At 52.9% G+C, this 21,780-nt stretch overlaps 2 protein-coding genes across 7 annotated transcripts; both read left to right on the top strand.

The window, feature by feature from the left end:
* Positions 1-602: 602 nt before the first annotated feature.
* TNNI3 (troponin I3, cardiac type) lies at positions 603-3,766 on the top strand (the record flags this gene model as incomplete). Its single annotated transcript, XM_081216089.1, has 7 exons — positions 603-635; positions 786-872; positions 1,324-1,365; positions 1,625-1,756; positions 2,155-2,244; positions 2,775-2,951; positions 3,611-3,766. Coding segments are annotated over 7 exons (645 nt in total), but the record flags the coding sequence as incomplete, so codon positions are not given.
* On the top strand, positions 2,159-18,438 carry TNNT1 (troponin T1, slow skeletal type). Of its 6 annotated transcripts, none has more exons than XM_081216779.1 (14): positions 2,159-2,244; positions 6,499-6,553; positions 6,654-6,675; positions 6,971-7,003; positions 7,213-7,275; positions 8,097-8,118; positions 10,473-10,536; positions 11,239-11,355; positions 11,569-11,646; positions 14,164-14,277; positions 14,787-14,896; positions 17,173-17,263; positions 17,394-17,434; positions 18,295-18,438. In XM_081216779.1, exons 2-14 carry the CDS (start codon positions 6,521-6,523, stop codon positions 18,338-18,340), a joined length of 834 nt encoding a protein of 277 aa, XP_081072905.1. In that variant the 5' UTR covers positions 2,159-2,244; positions 6,499-6,520; the 3' UTR covers positions 18,341-18,438. The 6 variants fall into 6 exon arrangements, with proteins under 6 accessions (XP_081072905.1, XP_081072906.1, XP_081072908.1 ...); XM_081216780.1 differs by having other exon boundaries at positions 2,168-2,244; positions 6,502-6,553; XM_081216781.1 differs by lacking the exon at positions 2,159-2,244 and adding an exon at positions 4,830-5,187 and having other exon boundaries at positions 6,502-6,553.
* Positions 18,439-21,780: the final 3,342 nt, after the last annotated feature.

Genomic DNA, 21,780 nt, shown 5'->3' with positions numbered 1-21,780 from the left:
GGTCTGGACACCTAGGTGGGAGGAGGGAGGGGCTGGATTCCCAGGCCGCCAAGAAGGAGGGGTGATCCAGCTGGAGCATGGCCCGCCCCAGCCCTCACGCGCCCCGTTATCTCGAATCCTGGGCAGGGAGAGGAGGGGGCAGCAATATATTTAGTCTCTGTCCTCGCCCTTTATCTCAGTGTCCTCAGTGAGGCTTGAGCAGACCGGACGAGACAGAAGCCCCAGGGGCCTTCAAGGTCACTCCGGACGCCCCCTCACTGACCCTCCAAGAGCCCCTTGTCCCCTGCTCTGCCTTCCGCAACCCCTGGCCTGAGACTCAGCATGGAGGACTGGTGAGTGAAGATTGGTAACCGGGACTCCTGAGGCCCGAGGCAGTGGCGGGTAGGGGGGTGATCTCCCGGGTTCCTGTGAGGGGTGAGAGGCCTGAGAAGGGAGGTAGGGACAGGACTCCTGGGCATCGGAATGAGGTAAGAGTCTGGGAATCCGACCCCTAGGAGCCGAGAAGCGGCAGCTGGCGGGCCGGACCTGTCGGTCAGAGGGGCCTCTGGGGTCCCTTAGGACACGGCGTGGACAGGACCCAGGCCTACCATTAACCCCCTTTTCCTGGTTTCTCTCCCTCCAGGAGCGACGATGTGGTGAGAGTCGGCGTGGGCTGGACCCGCCTGGCCGGGGAGGGCGCTGCCGGGAGGGCTCTGGGGCGAGAGGCTGCAGCCCTGGAAGACTGCATGGAGAGGGGCTGGGGAGGGGGTCCCTGTGATGACTCAGCTCCGTTCCCCCAATCTCAGGCGGGGGACCCGCGCCCCGCGCCACCCCCTGTACGACGCCGCTCCTCAGCCAACTACCGCGCCTACGCCACGGAGCCGCACGCCAAGGTGAGGGCGGGGCCAGCGCGGTGGGCGGAGCCGGGCGGGACTTCGCAGGGTCTGGATTCGGATTCTTAGGTTACCCGCAGCTTGGGGAGGAGAGGCGGAGCCAGGGCCTTTACCGGCCTTTGGTCGTGGGCGGAGCCCAAGCGGATGAGGCGCTTCAGGGGCGGAGTTTATCAGAGGGCTGGGCTCTGATTGGTGAGAGCTTGCCTATGGACGAAGTCCCGCTGCCCGTGGGAACTGAGATTGCTTAGAGATGGTGGGGGGAGGTGCGTAGCCAGAGACACCACATTGGTGGATGGGAATGAGGGGCGTGGCTTCCCGTAGACTGAAGGCTGGAGTTGGAGGCGGGACTAAATCTGGACCTGGCTCGAGGGGGCGGGTTCTGAAGCTCCTCCCGGCGTCCTCCTGCGGATCCTCCTCGCTCATCCTTCCTTGCTCTGTCTTACCCCGGCAGAAAAAGTCTAAGATCTCCGCCTCGAGAAAACTGCAGCTGAAGGTGCGATGCGCCTGGGGAGAGCGCCTAGGTGTCTTCAGGGGGCAGGGCTTGGAAGTTGGGTGGGGCTTCGGAAGAGCAAGTGGGCGGGAGGCCCTGAAAGGGAGGGGCGGGGCCTTGGAATGATGGACATCAACCTTGGTTGGGGGCAGGTCTCTGGAAGCAGGCCTGGGATTAGAGGGCGGGGCCCGGCGGGGGTGGCTATCCCGCTCTGTCCTCATCCCCCATACCTGTGCTGCCGTACCCGTCGTCTCCTCCGCAGACCCTGATGCTGCAGGTTGCGAAACAGGAGCTGGAGCGGGAAGCAGAGGAGCGGCGAGGAGAGAAGGGGCGCGTTCTGAGCACGCGGTGCCAGCCTCTGGAGCTGGCCGGGCTGGGCTTCGCGGATCTGCAGGTACCGGCTCGAATCAGGGACTCCTGCCTAGCCCAGGATCCGAGGTTCCTACCGTCCGATCTTGCATCCCTTAGGACTCAGGGGTACAGTTACTACGCCCCCTTTCTGCTCAGGACCTTCGGGTCCAAACTCCCAATTCTTACCGTCAGGAGTTCAGAATGTGGCCTGCAGCTGCCTACAATCTCAAAACCCAGAGGTCGGTTCCTCCAACCCACTCCAGTCCAGATTCTCAGAACACCTGGCTCTGGAGTTCTGCTTTGTTCGCAGTTCCCCAGGGTCTGGCTTCAATCTACTCCTCCAGGACCAGATGTCCAGGTCCCCAGCTCCTCCTCCCTCAGACCCCAGGAGTCCAGACCCCCAGCCTTCCCCCCACCACGCACACTGCATTCCTCCACCAGGACTTGTGCCGACAGCTCCACGCCCGCGTGGACAAGGTGGATGAGGAGAGATACGACGTGGAGGTGAAAGTCACTAAGAACATCACAGAGGTGGGAGACGCTGGGCTGTGTGGGTCGCTTCAGGGTAGGGGGTGATGCCTGGGGCTCTGGTCTCAGCCTGGACCCTTGCAGCTGCTTATGGTTACAGACACTAGGAGACCCAGGACAGCTCTGGGAGCCTGGCAGGGAGGGGGCGGAAGGCTGGGTACAGTACGGTCAGGGAATGCTGTTCCAGGCAGAGGGAACAGCACACGCAAGACCCAGGAGATGGGAAAGCGGAAAATGTGTTTGTGGACATGTGTGGCTGGAGCCTCAAGTGTTGGTAAGGGAGTTCAGGTGTGGGCCAGGGGACTGTGAGATGCGTGTAGCTGGACTGGGGTGTGTCAGTAGTTTTCAGAGATGAGGCTGGGGCGGGCCAGGTTCCAGTTCCAGGATGGGGAGCTTGGATTTTGTCTCGAAGGTGGTAGGAGCCGAAGCCAGGTAGAACCTGGATCGGGATAGGAGGGAAGCGCAGGGTGGGAGAGTGAGGCAAGGAGGCAGTGGGAGGAGGAGCCCCCGCGTCCCTTTACGGCTGCTACCAGCTCGCAGATCTGACCCAGAAGATCTTTGACCTTCGGGGCAAGTTTAAGCGGCCGACTCTGCGTAGAGTGCGGATCTCGGCGGATGCCATGATGCAGGCACTGCTGGGCACCAGGGCTAAGGAGTCCTTAGACCTGCGGGCCCACCTCAAGCAGGTGAAGAAGGAGGACACGGAGAAGGTGAGTGCGGCTACAGGTCCACGAAAGGGGGTGCTTAGGGGAGAAGGTGTGTGTGTGTGTGTGTGTGTGTGAGCAATTCTAGGGACTAGCCTGAGGGCAGGTGGCACTGGGAGTTCTGGGGAGAAGTATCTGGTAGGTAAGGGTCTTCCACAGGAAGTACAGGAGGGGCACAGGAAATGCAAGAGGAAGACAGAATGTAGAAGCGGAAGACAGGAAGTGCATTAGAGAGAATGGAAGTGGCAAGGAGTCAGGAAGTGCATGATGTCCCCAGGATGTTCATGAGAGAAAAGGAGTGCATGAGGGAGACAGGAAGTCCAAGAGGGAAATGGGAAGTGCAGGAGGAAGACAGGAAGTGCAGGAGGGACACAGGAAATGCAGAGGGGAGACAGGAAGTGCAGGAGGGACACAGGAAATGCAGAGGGGAGACAGGAAGTGCAGGAGGGACACAGGAAGTCCAAGAGGGAGACAAGAAGTGCAGCAGGGAGACAGGAAGTGGGGCAAATTGGAAGGGATCGTCTAAGGGGACAAGAAGTGTTCCAGAACCAGACTCTGTGATGGGCATCCAGAATAGAGTGGCCCAGCAGGTGGGAGGGCAAGTGGAGGATATCTGAGAGCCTGTAGACCAGGAAGACACCCTAACCTCTGACCCGATCCTCCAGGAAAACCGGGAGGTAGGAGACTGGCGCAAGAACATCGATGCGCTGAGTGGAATGCAAGGCCGCAAGAAAAAGTTTGAGGGCTGAGCCGGCCTGTGCACAGCCCTGGCCCTGGCCCTGAGGATGGCCCCGAGGAATAAAGCTTCTCTCTGAGCTGGGCGTGGCTGTGTGTCTATTACCAGGGGGGCTTAGGTGTGAGAGAGGCGGGAGAACTGAGGGCCAGGCTCCCCCAAAGCCACAGGGCACATCAGGAGCAGAGCTGGGTCTCCACGTGGAGCTGCACAGAGGCGCCGAGACCAGGGCCCAAAGGCAGACACACAGAGACACGGACAGACTGCGTCAGAAACCCAAAGGGAGAGGGAAAACAGGCAGAGACTCATAGGAAGCAGTGCACAGAAAGGGGAAACAGAGACAGATACACACAGAGAGACGGAGATGACCTCGCCCTGGAAGAGACAGAAATGAGGACCCACAGAGGGAGAACGGCAGATACAAAGAGACACCCCCCGCCCACCACACACACACACACAAGAACTAGAAAGATGAAAACAGACACAGAGCTAAAGACAGACAGAAACCGAGTCACAGAGAAGCACAGGGACACCTGGAGACACAGACACCAGTAGCCAGACATCAAGAGAGGCAGATACACAGAGACACCCACGGAAATGCAGAGAGAAAAACTGGCAGCACAGAGACAGGCAGAGTGAAGAACTCAGAGACAGATGCAGAGAGAGCCCCAAAGCCAACCCCTGAGAAACGCATAGAATCAGAAATGGGGAGACAGACACTGGCACAGAGGGGTGAGGAAGCCCCTGGAGTTCAAGGTTGTGGATTGGCTGGGAAGGGGGAGGGAGATACCAAAAAAGATCAGTGTCCAATGGAGGTGGGGAGTGTGAGGTCCTGTGGGCCTGACACACCCCTCCCCCTCCCCTCCCCTCCCCCTCCCACACCTGTTTCCCCTCTTTAGCGCCTGTTGTCACCAGGGTGGAATCCTGGTGGCAGACAAAGGGATGGGGGTGGGGAGGGGGGGGACAGAGAGATGGACAGAGACAGAAGTGGGGAGACGGAGAAGCTGAGTCAGACACACACAGAGAAACACAGACGGAGAGTCACAGAGACAAAGGAGAGATAGAGACAGGGAAACGGGGTATGGGAAGTGGAAGCCCAGAGAGACACGGAGAAAGGGACCCCTTCATGGAGTGAGAAGGGGTCCCTTGTACCCCTTTCATCAATAAGCATCCTCCAAGGACCTACTGCGTGCTGAGTCCAGGGGCTTCAGAGCATAGTGTGCAGTGTGACCTGGGAGATGGGGAGCCCGAGGGTGGCCTGACCCAGCCCGGGGTTCCTGGACAATGCTTTTGGGATGGAGGAGAGGCTTTGGATCAGCCAGGAGGTGCCTCGATCCCGAAGGTGGAGCCAGAGTGGGGGCAGGGCAGCCTCTGAGTGTGAGGAAAGGAATTCTCTACCCCTCCCTCTCCCCCTGGGGCGGGGCTGAGCCTCCCACTATAAACTGGGGGTGCTTCAGCCTGCCCAGCAAGACTGCCCCACCGCTCACGCCTCTGCAGACGCAGCCTCAGGTAACGGTCCCAGAGGAACTGGGGATGGAAGGGAACGTATTAGGACTTGGGGGTTATAGAAGCTGGGAGTGCAGGGTTTGGGTGTCCCAGAATATAACACCTTAGGACCTCGGAGGTCTGAGTCTGAGGGAATCTCAGAAACTGGGAGTCCCTGGGCTTGGATGACAGACAGTCTGGGTGTCAGAACTGGGGGGCAGTGTCTCAGAATCTGGCAATTTAGGAATCGAGGTCGCAGAATCTGATGTCTCATGATGGGAGGTATTAGAATTTGTAATGTCATATTTGGGGGTTTCATGAATCAGTCCCCTGAGTTTAGGCATCCAGATTTTGGGGTCTCACAGTCCTGAGGTTTCAGAATTTAGGGAATGTCAAGACCTAGGGGGTCAGGATTTTAGGGCGCCCATAATCGGGAGTCTCAACAGTTAGAGTCTCAGAACCTGGAGATATGAGGAGTTACTGGTTTTCAGAATTCATAAATTGGGGTCTGTGGGTTTGGGGATTTTGTGGGGTCTCTCAACCTGGGCGCCTTGGGGATCTCAGAGATTGAGGAGTCTTAGTATTTAGGGGTCAGGATGAGGTCTGGGGACAGAGGCTGCTCTGATGTGTCCTGTCCCCTCCATGGCAGTGGGTGAAGGTGAAAGGAGGCGACAGGTGGGCAGATAACCAGCCAAAGGGGAGGGGACCTGGGGTGGGAGAGGGCCGCGGGTATAATTAATTCTCCCAGAACCCCCCCTCCACGAATACTTCTCAGGAAATGTCCTCTGTGTCACCCTCTATGACATCCCCCCAAAATAGACCCTGGGGGTGGGGCAGCTATTGTCTTCGGACCACTGTCCCTTCCCAAATACCTCCTCCTAATCCCTACCCAGATCAGGTTCCTACGGACTTGTCATAAGACAAAAGGGGACAGCTGTGGTCAGGGGGCGGGGGCTGCAGCCCTGGGGCTCTGCCCGGACCGTATCTCCCAACGCGCTGTCTTCACCCACGGTTTAGGAGTCTTTAGGAGATGGGGGTCCCCAGCCCCTCCCCCCTCAGACCAAGGATCCAGACCCCCAGCCCCTCCTCCTTCAGACCCAGGGGTCCAGACCCCCAGCCCCTCCCCCCTCAGACCAAGGATCCAGACCCCCAGCCCCTCCCCCCTCAGACCCAAGAATCCAGACCCCCAGCCCCTTCCCCCTCAGACCCCCAGTCCTTCCTCCCTCAGACCCAGGATCCAGGCCCCAAGCCCCTCCTCCCTCAGACCCAGGGGTCCCGGCCCCCAGCCCCTCCTCCTCTGGACCCCACCCCACTCCGCCTGTTCTCTGCTGTTAGTAGGTCACAGCAGGACACCAGGATGTCGGACGCCGAAGAGCAGGAATATGAGGAGTGAGTGATGCTGGCAGGAGGGCTGGGGCCCTGGAGCGGTGGAGACACCTCCCACCTCCAAGGCGCCTAACTCTCCCCCTCCCTCTTTCCTTCCCACCCGGGTCCTCAGGGAGCAGCCTGAAGGTGAGTGGAGAGTGGGCTGGCCTTGGCGGGGAGGGGAGGTGGGGACACCTTGGCGCATCTTAGCCCACCCTGCCCTAAGCCCACCCTCCTGGTCCGCACAGCCCGTGGGAAAAGCTCAGTGGGCCCACTTGCAGCTGAGGCCCAGAGGGGTCCCCCCCGTCTAGATGAGACTCGAACCCGAACGCGGGTCTCTGCGCACTCACCCACTCTTCCCCCCATCTGAAGTCCCTTCGGTCTCCGCCCCATCCCCACCCGGGCTCCTCACGCCTCCTCTTCTCTCCCCCACCCCTTCCAGTAGAGGAGGCTGCTGAGGAGGAGGAGGAGGAAGGTGAGGCCCTGGACTCCGCAGGTCTGGAGCTGGACGCAGCACCGGGGGGCTGGGTGCGGTGGGGACGCTAGTCCACGGGGTGCAGGCTGGGAGGGGGACGGGGATCTCGATGGCCTCGGCCTCAGCTCCTTTAACAGCCTCTCCCCTCTCTCCCCTCTCTCCCCTTCCCGCATCCGGGCATGGCTGCTCCCCTCCCCCGGCTCCCCAAGTCCTCGCTTCTCCTCCCGCCCCCTCCCCAGCCCCCGAGGAACCGGAGCCGGTGGATGAGCGAGGTAACCGCGGCTGCTTCGCTTCCTGAGGCCGACTTCGGGGGTCCTCAGGGCCCTGACCTCCAAGATGACTCCCTCCCCTCTCCCGTAACTCGTCCCCGTAACCCGTCCCAGGCCCGGTCCTTTAAGCCCCGGAGAGCTGTCGCGCTCTCTGGTGGCCAAGAAGGGAAATAGCCTCGCAATGGCTTTAACCCGTTCCCTTCCTTCTTAAAGGGACCGACACCCAAGCCTTCTTCCCCAGTCTGGAGGAATACTTATAGAAGGGTTGGATGTGTGCGGAGAGGCACCCCTCCCCCCTCTCATCTTCGCCTGTCTGTTACTTGTCTCCTTCATATACATTCAAAGGTTGGGGCGTGGGTTGTAGCAGGGACTAGCAGTGGGAGTCTGTATCCCTCTGTCCCCAAGGGGGAGGGGGCTGGGGACACAACTCCTGGGTCACCGAGTGAAGAGGGTGCTTGGGGCCTCCCTGCACTGCTAGATCTTGATGGAGGGCAGGAGCTCTGGGTATGTAGAACGAGGGTCTGTGGGTTTGCTTTTTTTTTTCTCCTTATGGTCTGGGGGTTTGGACATCTGGGTTCCCAGAGAAATGGAAAGGGGATCCCCACACCAGTTCTGAATGTATATCTGATGCGTGTGACCCTATCCCTCCTTTATGGCCACCCCGATTTCCCTTATCCTCTTCCCCCCCATACCCTTCCCCCAGAGCTGCAGGAGAAGGGAACTGGGCTTGTGGGGACAAAGGCTTGGAGGCGGGTCCCTACTTTGGATGTGTCATGCTCACCCCACGAACTCTTGCTAATTATCTTTTTGTATCCCTCCACCAGAAGAGGAGCGCCCCAAGCCAAGGTGAGATCCTGGGGGGTGAGGGTCCCAATCATGTCCTCTTAAATATGTCCCCCACCTCCAGAGATAGGATGCAAGAAAGGCAGAGAAGGAGAGCGGGGAAATGGAAACATAGAAAAGAACAGTGATTCCTTCTTTCCACAAACATTTCTGGTGAACTTCCCACTGTGTTTGGCAAGAGTCAGACTCTTGCTGTCCTGTTGGTGAAACAGACCCAGATACAGCAGTAGTAGTGCAGAAGAGGGCCCTATCTGTGCCCTAGGCAATCAAGGAAGGCTTCCCAGGGGAGGTGATGCCGAGTCCTGAGGGCAGAAGAGTTTTCTAGCTGAAGGAAGTAGAAGGGAGGTTGTAGATGATGAAGCGGAGTAGTGTGTGCAAGGTCCAGTAGCTGGATCTAGGCCAGTGTTTCAGGGAACAGAGGCAGACACAGGTCATTCTGATGAGAAAGATCCAAACTAGGCAGACCAGTGAAGTCTGTGAGAGCTCACCCCTGGAGGGTGTGACACTGGGGACAAAGCTTGGAGATGCAAGGAGGCAGCAATCGAGCATGAGTTGCAGAAATTCTCTGGGACACCGGGGAGCCATGGAAGGGTTCTGAGTAGAGGGGGCCGAGGATCAGATCTGGCTGAGAGCACAGGGGCACATGAAAGCACAGGTGTGCTTCAGTGTCAGGGAAAGCTTGTTGGAAGAGGGAAGGTCTCAGGGGTAGAGTATATCAGGGGAAGGGCATTGTAGGCAGAGCAAACAGAGTGTGCAAAGGCCCGGGGGCACAAAGGCACATGACTTGACCAGGGAACTGTAGGATGTGGTGAGTTTTCAAGGGGAAAAGGCCTAAGCTGGAGCAGAGGGCATAGGGTGGAAAGGGGCCACAGACTGAGAGACCCACAGGTTGATGAGCTCAGTTGGGGCAGGGTGTGTGCAAAGGCAGGAAATGTTCAGGAAGCATCTGTTTACTGGAGTCTGGGGTTTGGGAAAGAGTCTGGGCTGGAGACAGAGTTGGTGACTCCTCGGTAATTGATGATAATCGAAGTCACAGGAGTGAATGACATTAATCACAAGAGTGTCCCACGAATGAATCAGAGGGCAAAGCTCTCTTAATTTGGTTAATAGAAATTGTTGCTTTTTATTAAGCCAGGAAAGATGAAGCATAATTTGTTTAAAATTCTCTTTGATCATTGAATGACCAAAAAAGGAAATAAAAAGTCAAGTATATGAGGGTTTTCTTCATTCCTTAAGTTAAACTTTAAAACTGTATTTAAGAAATCAAATCTTACAAAATCCTGGAAGGTTTTGGTAATGATGATGATAATTTCAAGGAAATTAATAAAATACCTATTGATTTTAAAGTGTATTTTATTCAGTAGTTTTGGTATCTTGCCATGGAGGATACTAGCCCAGCCTAGCAGAAAAGTGCAATATGTATAGCATATTTTGATATTTTAAAAGTTATATTCCATAACCATTTTGAAATGCTGGGCAAACATAAAAAAAATCCCATACAAAGTTATTTGCATTTAATTCAGTTAATCAGGCATTTTGAAAGCTAATTGATTAAAACACTGTAATATGATTGAAATTTTGTAACATTTTAATGTTATTTTTACTCTACTGTGAAAAGTTTTTTATACGATATACACACCCTAGTTTATTTTTGTGTCTTAGTGTGGACTTACAAATTTACTACAGGTATCTTGAGCCAGGAACACAATCAGGTTTCAGGCCAGTTTGATACTGGCTATTCTTAATTTTCATATGAGTGTAGGACTTCAAGCCAAATGTTATGTCAGTGGGACTGTGCTGTCTGTGGAAGTTAATAAATGATATGATCATTTTCTTTAGACTGGAAGGAGAGTGATAAATAAGATTTGGAGTCATAGGATACTGATGTACAATTTAAGGATTAAAGTTTCTTATAAATCCATTGTGAACAATGAATTATTAAATTAAATGTTGACTTCCTAGTATAAAACTGCAAGAATAAAAATAAATTCTCCAGCTTAAAAAAAGAAAGAAAGAAAGAAACCAAAGAAAGAGAAAATTCTAAGAAGTGGGAGTGCCCAGGGCAGGAAATCAAGGCGAGGACAAGGGCAGTGCCCCAGAGCAGCACCACCCAATACAAATACAATGCAAGCCACATATGTAATAACTTAAAAAACAATTTTTTTTTTTTACTAGCAGCCTTTTAAAAAGTAAACCCAAACAGGTAAAATTAATCCCAATGGTGTATTTTACTCAACCTGTTATAGCCAAAATCTCATAATTTCAACATTAATCCATATAAAACGTTATTAGTAAAATATTTCACATTCAGCAGGGAGGTCAGACTGCTCAGTGTTTCTTCTCTTCTGTCCACTTAGCCGGCCCGTGGTACCTCCGCTGATACCCCCAAAGATCCCAGAGGGGGAACGTGTGGACTTCGATGTAAGTAACAGACATCCCATCCCAGGAGGGGCTGCTAGCCTATAGGGTGCAAAATTAGGAAGAGGTGCCCCTCCCTAGCCACTGTTTTTTGTTTGTTTTTTCCCTTTTGTTTGTTTGTTTCCTACCCCCTTCTTTTGGAATTGTGTCTTGACAGCCCCTTAGTGTCAGAATACGATGCTTTGCTGCCATCTGCTGGAAACGCCATGCATGGCAGACGTCTGTCCCAGTTGTCAACCCCACCAATTCTTTTTTTTTTTTTTTTTAATTTATTTATTTTTACCTGCGTTGGGTCTTCGTTGCTGTGCGCGGGCTTTCTCTAGTCGCAGAGCGAGCAGGGGCTACTCTTCGTTGCGGTGCGCGGGCTTCTCATTGCGGTGGCTTCTCTTGTTGCGGCGCACGGGCTCTAGGCGCACAGGCTTCAGTAGTTGTGGCTCGCGGGCTCTAGAGTGCAGGCTCAGTAGTTGTGGCTCACAGGCTTAGTTGCTCTGTGGCATGTGGTATCTTCCCAGACTAGGGCTCAAACATGTGTGCCCTGCATTGGCAGGCGGATTCTTAACCACTGCGCCACCAGGGAAGCCCAACCGCACCAATTCTTGCTGCAAAGGGCTCCCCCTCCTGATGCTTCTCAGAAGTGCTGAGAGGTTGGCGCCCTCTTGGGGCACCACCTGGGGTATGACCGTGCTCCCACCCTCTGTCCCCTAGGACATCCACCGGAAGCGCATGGAAAAAGATCTGCTGGAGCTGCAGACGCTCATTGACGTGCATTTTGAACAGCGGAAGAAAGAGGAAGAGGAGCTCGTGGCGCTAAAAGAGCGCATTGTGAGTCAAGGGAGGTGGGGTTCCCCAAATTCTTCTCGCTCCTTCCATCCTTTGCGCCTTGGGAGATACGTTCCCATCCACTACAGACCCAAGGCTGAAACTTTTGGGAAAGTACCCAAGTTGGTGCCCATCGCCACTCTTGACCTACCTTGGGAAGTGATAAAGGGGGTGCGTAGTGGTCTCTGCACCCCCTCATTCTTCTCTCTCCCCCAGGAGCGGCGCCGGGCAGAGAGAGCTGAGCAACAGCGCTTCAGAACCGAGAAGGAGCGCGAGCGTCAGGCTAAGCTGGTGGTGGGTGTTTCCCCTCCTCCCGGGGCCCATATGTTACTTTTTCAGCTGGACACTGCAATTTTCCACTCACGATATTCTCTGTGATCCCATAAAAGTCCTCATGCTGTATTATTCAAGGGTCTTTCTGTTGGAAGGGACAGAAACTCCAACCCAAACTGAACTTAGCAGAAAGAGAACTTTATTGGCTCATATAAGTAAAAGGTCTAGGGCATGGCTTGCTTCAGGCATGGCTGGATCAAGGGACTCAAATAATATCACAAAGACCCAGCTTTTATCTTCCCATCTTGGCCAATATTTCTGTGGACAGTGTGTCCAGGAGGGTGAGCAACTCATCCTGGTTTGCCTGGCACTTTCCTGGTCTGAGCCCTGAAAATCCTGCATCTCATCAGTCCCAGGCAAACCAGATGGTTCCCAGGCAGGGGTGGCAAATGGCCACCAGCAGCTCTGGCTTAAACTCCTCTTTTCTCTGTCTCCTGCACAAATCCTGGGATGTTTTCAGATTGTTCACCTGTCCACTGTGGAGTGAATCACTGGCTAGTTGGGAGAGAGTGGCTAGAATGCTCCTATTGGTTTAACCCTTGAAAACATGACCTGACTTGGCATCAGGAGTGGCTCACTCAAACCACTTTTTTTTTTTTTTTTTTGCCACGCTGTGTGGCACGTGGGATCTTAGTTCCCCGACCAGGGATCAAACCCATGCTCCCTCACAGAGTCTCAACCACTGGACCACCAGCGAAGTCCCTCAAACCACTTTATTTGTTTATTTATTTATTTATTTATTGGCTGCATTGGGTCTTCGTTGCTGCTGTGCACCGGCTTTCTCTAGTTGCGGTGAGCGGGGGCTACTCTTCATTGCGGTGCGCGGGCTTCTCATTGTGGTGGCTTCTCTTGTTTCAGAGCACGGGCTCTAGACATGTGGGCTTCACTAGATGTGGCACGCAGGCTCAGTAGGTGTGGCTCGTGGGCTCTAGAGCACAGGCTCAGTAGTTGTGGCGCACAGGCTTAGTTGCTCCATGACATGTGGGATCTTCCCAGACCAGGGCTCGAACCCGTGTCCCCTGCATTGGCAGGTGGATTCTTAACCACTGTGCCACCGGGGAAGCCCCGGCAGGTGGATTCTTTTTTTTTTTTTCTTTAATTTGATGCAGTCCACTTTATTGATTTTTTTTTTTCTATCATAGATTGTACTTTTCTCTTGTTGCAGAGCATGGGCTTTAGGCACACGGGCTTCAGTAGTTGTGGCTCGTGGGCCCAATTGCTCTGTGGCATGTGGGATCTTCCCGGACCAGAGCTCGAACCCATGTCCCCTGCATTAGCAGGCGGATTCTTAACCACTGCACCACCAGGGAAGCCCCCGGCAGGTGGATTCTTAACCACTGTGCCACCAGGGAAGCCCCCTGAAACCACTTTTAAAGAACAGGAAACGGGTGGTGTGGTACGCAAAGGACTGGTCTCCCAAAGATGTCCACATCCTAATTCCCAGAGACTATGAATATGGGAACCTACCTGGCAAAAGGGACTTTGTAGGTATGATTAAGTTAAGGATCTTGAGATCAGGAGATTCTCCTGGATTTTCTGGATGAGCCCAATGTTATCACAAGGGTCCTTAAACAAGGGAGGACCTTTGAAGATGGAGGAAGTGGCCCTGAGCCAAGGGATGCAGGCGGCCCCTAGAAGCCAGAAGAGCAAAGGGAGTGAATCTCCCCTAATGCCTCCAGAAGGACCCAGCCCTGTCCATACCTTGACTTAGCTCATGAGACCCATTTCAGACTTCTGACCTACAGAACTATAAGCTGATAAGCTTTCATTGTTTTAAGCCACTCTGTTTGCAAATTACAGCAGCGAGAGGAAATTAATTCAGGTGGGGAATCCTGGGCAAGTGAAACACCATCATGCCCATCTCACCTGCCTCTCCAGTGGGGAGGGGGCTTTGGTCTGAACAAGCCACTACTTCTGGAACATGCAATGCAGACTTTCTGGATGTGGTAATGGCTTAGTGAAGGCATTCTAGAACCTATTCCTCAGGCTCAAGGCCAAGAGCCTCTTTACTGCCCCAAGCCCCCCAACTCCCATCACAAGTTACCTTCCATGACCCTCTGAGGACAGTCATTCTCCTCTCATGAGACTAAGGAAGAGTAGGTCCCAGAGAGGGTACGTGCCTGCACTGAGGTCACACAGCAAAGATCACCATTGGCCATTTCAGGCTGGAGCATGCAGAAAGAAGCAAGCACATCCCTCCACTAGTTTAATATTTTCCTTGGGGGGTGGTATATAAAGTCTCAAAGAGGAGGAAGGACTTGCAGGTGGTCACACAGCCAGGCCTGGAAAGGTGAGGAGGGGACCGTCAGCATCCTTGCCTGTTCTGATATTGACCTTGTTTTATGCTTGGGTCTGACTGATCCCTGCTTCACTCAGTGCAGAAGAGGGCCCCCTCCCACGTGCCCATCTCAGACCCCCTCCCCTCTCAGTCCAGGGTGCTGGAGGGAGGCCCAGGGATTTACCCCTCTCTTCCCACAGGAGGAGAAGATGCGGAAGGAAGAGGAAGAGGCCAAGAAGCGGGCTGAGGATGACGCCAAAAAGAAGAAGGTTCTGTCCAACATGGGGGCCCATTTTGGGGGTTACCTGGTCAAGGTGAGTTCAGCCTGCTAGGGCCTGAACAGGAAACGGGTGGTGTGGTATGCAAAGGACTGGTCTCCCAAAGATGTGGGAGGAGGGGCTGGGGGCCCGGACCCCTGGGTCTGAAGTGGGAGGAAATAGGGGCAGGACTCCTGGGTCTGCAGGGGGAGAGGCTGGAGACCCGGACCCTTGGGTCTGAAGGGCGAGGCGTTGGGGGCCCGTTCCCCGGGTCTGAGTGGGGAGGGGCTGGGTGTCTGGGCTGAGGGAGGAGGGGTTGGGGGCCCGTTCCCCGGGTCTGAGTGGGGAGGGGCTGGGTGTCTGGGCTGAGGGAGGAGGGGTTGGGGGCCCAGACCCCTGGGTCTGAGGGGGGAGGCGCTGGGGGCTCGGACCTTGGGTCTGAGGGAGGAGGGGCTGGAGGTCTGGGTCTGAGCGAGGAGGGCTCGGGGCCTCGACCCCTGGGTCCTGATGTGCGGAGCCCTCCGGAGGACCCATCCCCCAGCTCACGATGTCCTTTTCAACCTCAGGCAGAACAGAAGCGGGGTAAGCGCCAGACAGGGCGTGAGATGAAACTGCGCATCTTGTCGGAGCGTAAAAAGCCTCTGAACATCGACCACATGGGAGAAGAACAGCTCCGGTAGGTGGGAGGGGCCTGGGTATGAGACAGGCAGATAAGGGGACGCCTGACCCAGATCCGAATGGGCGGAAGCCCTGGTGCTGTGTGCCTTTGGGCAAGTGTCTCTCCCTCTCTGCGCCCCTGTAGACTCCCCTGTGGAACGTTTCACTGATATAGGCCTCACGTTTTGTGGGTGCCGAGACCTGTAGAGTCTGGGTGATACTACGGAAGCCAGACAACAGATCTGACCAAAATTTAGGAGATAATGGTGTTTTGATGCCCCCTGGGAACTCTGAATGGGCCCCATCTTTTACCTGAATTAAAGCCAGATGCACTGGCAACAGTTTTCCAGCCAAATCTCTTCTGGATGGGGCTCTGTCTTGCCCTTCACAGCTCACTGTCTGCACAGCCTGCATCTCATGGTAAGCCACCTGAGGGAAGGACGGGGAGGGTCTTTCCTCCAGGGCCCTCGTCTGCGTCTTGACATTTTCTGGCCCAGGCACAGACTTTAAAGTCAGAAACATCCACCACCTCCTAGGCAGCACAGTGATGGGGTTTGGAGCTCAACATCTGAAACCACTTGCCAGGGGCTCAGTGCCAGCTTCACCACGTACAGCTGTGTGATCTTAGGCACGTTGTTTACCTTCTGTGAGCCTTGCTTACCTCACTGGTAAAATGAGGCTATGATAACAAGATCTATGTCACAGAGCAGTGAAAGGTCAGGGGGCTGATCTTCATCATCATGATAATGGCAGCAGCAGCCCCTGTGGAGGGCTTACAACCCTATGAGGTAGACACTGTAATACTGTTATCACCCTCATGTTAAAGATAAGCAAGCAACTGGAACATTAAAAAAAAAAAAAAAAAAAGAGCAACCCTAGGCACAGAGAGGTTAAGTAACCTTTCCAGGGTTGCACACCTTGCAAGTGGAAGAGTGGGGATTTGAACCCAGGCAGTCTGGTGCGGTAGTCTGTGCTCTTCCTCACTCTTTTACAAAGTGGTGTGATGGTAAATGTTTAACAAGTGGATCTCCAGGGCCTAAAAGTCCACATCTTAGCATTTGCTCATTTCCACGGTGTAAATACTCCCACCATGCTGAGGTCAAACTACCAGCGTGAGAACCGTGCACTCGGAGTCAGGAAAGGGTGCGCAGATTTGGCTCCAGCCCACCATGTCGCTAAAGTTCCTTTTTCCTCCTCTTTCCTTCCCTCACCACACATCCACTCATAATTTGGATCTACTAATATATTTTGAGGATCTCAGGTTATTTAAGTTTTATTTATTAGATAGAGGTCATATGATGGTCTATAAGATTTTAAAGTAAAATACACCATGGAAGAGACAGTATTTGAAGACCATTAGCTGGCAAAAGAAAACAAAGACTGCTAGTAAGAATAAAAAGAATAGTAATATTTGTCGAATATTGAGCACGTGCCTCGTACTTTATACCTATTCTCTCATTCTATAACAGTTCAAGGCAGTAGATTTTTAACAGTTCAGAATAAGTTTGGCCTCTAATAACTGAGATCTGACTATAGCAGCCTAAGATATAGAGGTTTGTTTTCTCACATAGAAGAAATCGGTAGTCCATAGCTGGTATGGCAACTCTACAAAATCATTAGGGACTCAGGCTCCTATTTTTTTGCTCCACTACTTTTAGCCCAATATTTCTGTTCTCAAAATCACCTCATGGTCCAATGTGGCTGCTGGAGTTCCAGCCATCATATCCAAGCAGCAGAAATTGTAAAGCAGAACCCACAAAGTCTTACCTGGAAGCTCCACCCAATGACCTACTTTCATCCCACTGGCTACCCTACCTGTAAGGGAGATTGGGGAGAGAAACTTTTTAACTGAGCCTACTGCAAAAAATTCGATTTCTAAGGAAGAAAGGGAGAAGGTGGGCAGCCAGCCATTTCTTTCACCGTTTGATTTCTACATTTTTCTGGAGAGGGAAGAAGGATCCTCGGGGGAGTCACTTGGCCATAGTCACAAACCAGAGAATTCCAAAGCTGGTATTTGAACCAAGGCTTTCTGACTCCAGGGCCTAGGCCCTTAACCATGCGCATTCTCCCTTAGAGAAACGTGAGCTCTCTGTTTTGGATATGGAGAAGTGGGTGGAGAGTTTAAAACCCCTTGCTGCAATTCACTTTGCATATCGTGGCCTCAAATATCAACAAAATGGCACCAATAATGTCGAACTCAGAGACTCGCTGTGTGGCTTTGAACAATTCCCTCAGCCTCTGTGGGCTCATGGCCTGGCCTGGCTCCCTTCCCTGACAGCCCTTCTGCCCTGCCAGGGACAAGGCCCAGGAACTGTCGGACTGGATCCACCAGTTGGAGTCCGAGAAGTTTGACCTGATGGAGAAGCTGAAGCAGCAGAAATATGAGGTGAGACCCATGTCTGCTGGAGGCCAGGCGGGGCTGGGGGTGGCTGGGTGGGGGGCTGGGCTGGGGCTGGGTACGGGGTGAGCGGGCCTGTCCCTCCGGCTGTGCCAGAATCTCCCTCTTGTCTCTGCAGATCAATGTTCTGTACAATCGCATCAGCCACGCCCAGAAGTTGTAAGTGTGAACCCGCCCTGAGCCCCACACCCCTCCATCTGACTCTTGGGGCCTCTCTTTCCTTTCCTCTGGTTGTCCCTTACCCTGAGTTTCAGTTCTCCACCCCTTCCTGGGGGCTCTGTCTTTGTCCCTCTTCCTCTGGGACGGTCTCATAAGCTGTCCTTTCCTCTCCACCCTCCAGCTCTCTTCTGGGGTCTCAATCCCTGTTTCTATGTCCCTCTAAATCACTGGTTCTCGGGGCGGGGGTGATCTTGCCCCCAACCCCGGGGGCATAGGGGGATGTCTCGAACCTGTCTGGGGAGGGGGATGCTACTGGCACCTGGTGGGTGGAGCCCAGGGCTGCTGTTCCATGTCCTACAACGCACAGGACAGCCCTCACCACAGAACGATCCGGCCCCCGAATGTCGCTCGTGCTGAGGTTGAGAAGCCCGGCTTTTCCTCTGTTTCTTGTTCTATCTCCCCTCTCTCCTTCCCTCCCTCCCTCCCCTCTGCCTTCTCTTCATCTTCTCTCTCCACCTCACTTTTCGTCTTTCTGTCTCTTTCACCCCAGCCTCCCTGATCCTCTCTCAGTCACTCACCCTTTCCTTCCCCCTGTCCCTGTACCCATAAATATTTATCAGCACCCATATGAACATCCTGAGCTCACCCCACTGACATCAACTCCTACCCGCCTGTGGGCCTGTGACCACTAATCACGCCACTCCAGGCAGTGAGCCCAATGAGAAGGCACTTGCCGGCCTCTTCCTCTGGCGGAGAGGGCGGGGATTTGGGGGGATGGACTCCCTGAATTGAGGACACGGACCCATCTCAGAGGTGGGTCAGGGAGGCCTTCCTTCCTGACACCCCTCCTTCTCCTACAGCCGGAAGGGGGCCGGGAAGGGCCGCGTTGGAGGCCGCTGGAAGTGAGGATCTGGGCGCTGCCCCCCCACCCCCCTCCAGGCACCTGGGAGCCCTTGGAGTGTGTGTCCCATCTGGGGCTTGAAATAAATGCTCCCCCTGCAGCACCTGCTGTTCTTTGATTGTTATTATTAGAATCTTCAACAATCATGACGGTGATGTGTAAGGTTGAACCCTCACACACAGCTGGCAGGAATGTAAAATGGGGCTGCCGCTTTGGAAGACAGTCCAGCGGTTCCTCAAAACGTTAAACGTCGAGTTACCATAGGACCCAGCAGTTCTGCCCCAATAGAACTGAAAATCTCTGTCCTCACAGAAACTTGTACAGGAATCTTGGCAGCATTACTCACGATAGCCAAGAGGTGGAAACAACCCAAACGTCCGTCCACTGGTGAATGGATACAAGGGGATATCATTCAGCTATAAAAACGAATGAGACTCTGACACAGGCTACAATGTAGATGAGTCTCCAAATCATAACGAAAGAAGCCAGACACAAAAGGCCACACATTGTGTGATGCCACTGATAGGAAATTTCTAGAAGGCAAATCCATAGAGGCAGGGAGTAGAGTCGTGGTCTCCAGGGCCTCAGGGGAAGGAAGGAATGAAGGGCTATGGCTAAAAGGAATAGTGTTTCATTTTGGGGGTGATGGGAGTGTTCTGGAATTAGACAGTAGTGATGGTTGCACAACCTTGTGAATAGACTAAAAAAAAAAAAACCCACTGATCACACTGCTATCTATAAGATAGATAACCAACAAGGACCTACTGTAGAGCACAGAGAACTATACTCAATATTTTGTAGTAGGGTGGTTCAGTGGTTAGGACTCTGCACTTCCACTGCCTGGGGCCTGGGTTCGATCCCTGGTTGGAGAACTAAGATCCCACAAGCTGCAGGGTGTAGCCAAAAAAAAAAAAAAATTGTAATAACCTATAGGAGAAAAGAATCTTAATAATATATATATATATATATATATATATATATATATAAAATAACTGAGTCACTTTGCTGTACAGCTGAAACTAACACAACATTGTAAATTAACTGTACTTCAATTTTTAAAAATGCTTAAATGCACTGTGGCTCTTGAAAACAAAACAAAACAGAAAGCCAAAAGTGGATAAACCTAAAAAAAACAAAAACAAAACTGCCATCAGGAACCGAGATGCCTCCCGCCTTTCTGTTCTGCCTCCGTCTGTGAGGTCACAGATGGGTCACAGTATGATTTCTGGAGCTCCAAGCCATCACATCCGCTTCCAGGAAGGAAGGCAGCAGAAGACAAGAAGCCAGAAACGTTCACCTCTCAGCTAAATCAAATCCCTTTCCAAAGACTTTCTGGATGCCCCACCCAGCAATGCTCACTTACATCTTATGGCCACCCCTAAGTGCAAAGATGACTAGGTCTCTTGCTCGCTCTTTAGCTGGTTGGGTGCTTTGCTGCTCCAAACAAAAGCAGAATTCTATTTTTGATGGGCAGGCAGTTAGTGGTCTCTGACCCACCAACCCACATCTTCTTATCTTCTTATCTTTCTGAGGTTATTTTCACCAGCCTTGAGGAGGGCCTGCAGTTCCCAGGCTAAGCATCAAACTTCCAGTGCTAGCATTGAGAGAAAACAGCAGGCTTGAGAAGTGAAAAAAACCTTCATCATGGAAAAGAGAAGGGCAGAGGAGAATTGTAATGAGTGGAATATAAAAGTGCCTGTACAGAGCTGATGTCTACCTATGAGACAGGCCAGGTACACCATCTCAGCAGCTACGAGAGGCAGAGATAAAGAGACTAAGCCTAGGTCACAGAGCTAGAAAGTGGGCAGAGGCAAGATCAAATCCAGGAGTGCCTAAACCAGAGCTGGAACTCCTAACAATTGTAGTAGAATATAATTTGTTAAATAGAGGTTAAAGTCTAAGCATAGCAACCTAAAGATTCCTAATAGAACTTATGGTGGGAGCACATCCTGTAGTAAGTTGTATGGGTTGAGCAGATACCCCAAATTGTGTCTCCCATAAAGAAAAGTCACAAAAATACAGACATATTTACACCAAAACTTACAGACACAACAAACACAAGCATCCAGAAACAGCATACACCCAGCCACAGACATGATCACAAATACACACAATTATCACAGTTATGCACAGGCACAGAAACACACATAAATACAGGCACCATAACAACATACGAATAGGTTAAGCTCCCTGGAGAAGGAGGTGGGTGTGTACTTGAGTGGGAAGTGTGGGATTTAGGGACTACACATCCCAAGAGCTACCGGGACTGCTATCCCCATTGTGTCCATCCCAACAGTCTCCAGGCCTCACGGGATTTGTAGTTTATTATTATTATTATTATTATTATTTTTGCACAAGCCCAGGGACTTCAGAGTGGGTAGGGCTGCTCCGACATCCCTTGGGAAAAAAGAATCTTTTTTTTGTTTGTTTTTGGCTGCGTTGGGTCTTCGTTGCTGCGCATGGGCTTTCCCTAGTTGTGGGGGGTGCGGGCCACTCTTCCCTTTGGTGCACGGGCTTCTCACTGCAGTGGCCTCCCCTGTTGCGGAGCACGGGCCCTAAGCATGCAGCCTTCAGTAATTGCAGCACAGGGGCTCAGTAGTTGCAACGTGTGAGCTGTAGGGCGTGCGGGCTCAGTCGTTGTAGTGCACAGGCTTAGTTGCTCCGCGGCATGTGGGATCTTCCCAGACCAGGGATTGAACCTGTGGCCCCCTGCATTGGCAAGCAGATTCTTAACCACTGCGCCACCAGGGAAGTCCCGGGAAAAAAGAATCTTGCTTCTGTTTGGATTTCAGCGCCGTTATGCTGAAACGTTTGCGCTTTTTATGGGTCTTTGTTCCGGTCTAAAAGTGCCTGCCTCTTTCCCAATGAGGATTTAAGTGCAGAGTGCTTAACATAAGGATTATTTCATGCTTTATGGTGCGAAGGATTATTTCATGCTTTATGGTGCTATGTATGAGGCAATTCACCCTCCACATCTGTTCGATCTCCTCGCCCTGGACTACAAATCCCAGCATGGCTTGCGAGGATGTAGAGCCTGGACTACATTTCCCAGCGTGCTCCACGTCCCAAGGAGACAATCAGTAGCAGGGATCTTTACTTCCCAGCATGCCCCGGGAGGTCACCCAGGGATTGTCTTGGTCTAAGGGTTGCGGATTCAATTTCCCGTAGTGTCCTGACGTTTCCCACGACCTAGGGAATCCCATCATTCATTCATTAATCCAAAATACTATTTCCCATCGCGCTTTATTAGGCTCAGTTCTTGGCACTGGGAGCAAGTAGTGCACACGGAAGACAAAAATTCCTGTCCTCCTGGGGCTTATTTCTAGATGAAGCGAGGAGACTAACCCAAAATAAATAAATTACATGGTATGAGGAAAGCGGGTAAGGTGTATGGAAAAATTAGTTCTATACCATTTAGGACTCCCGGGCTGTCAAGTCCATTTCC

The sequence above is a fragment of the Mesoplodon bidens genome, assembly GCF_964165515.1.
Source record: "Mesoplodon bidens genome assembly, chromosome: 18".
NCBI classification, from domain to species: domain Eukaryota; kingdom Metazoa; phylum Chordata; class Mammalia; order Artiodactyla; family Ziphiidae; genus Mesoplodon; species Mesoplodon bidens.
This window is presented reverse-complemented; position numbering and strand designations above follow the sequence as displayed.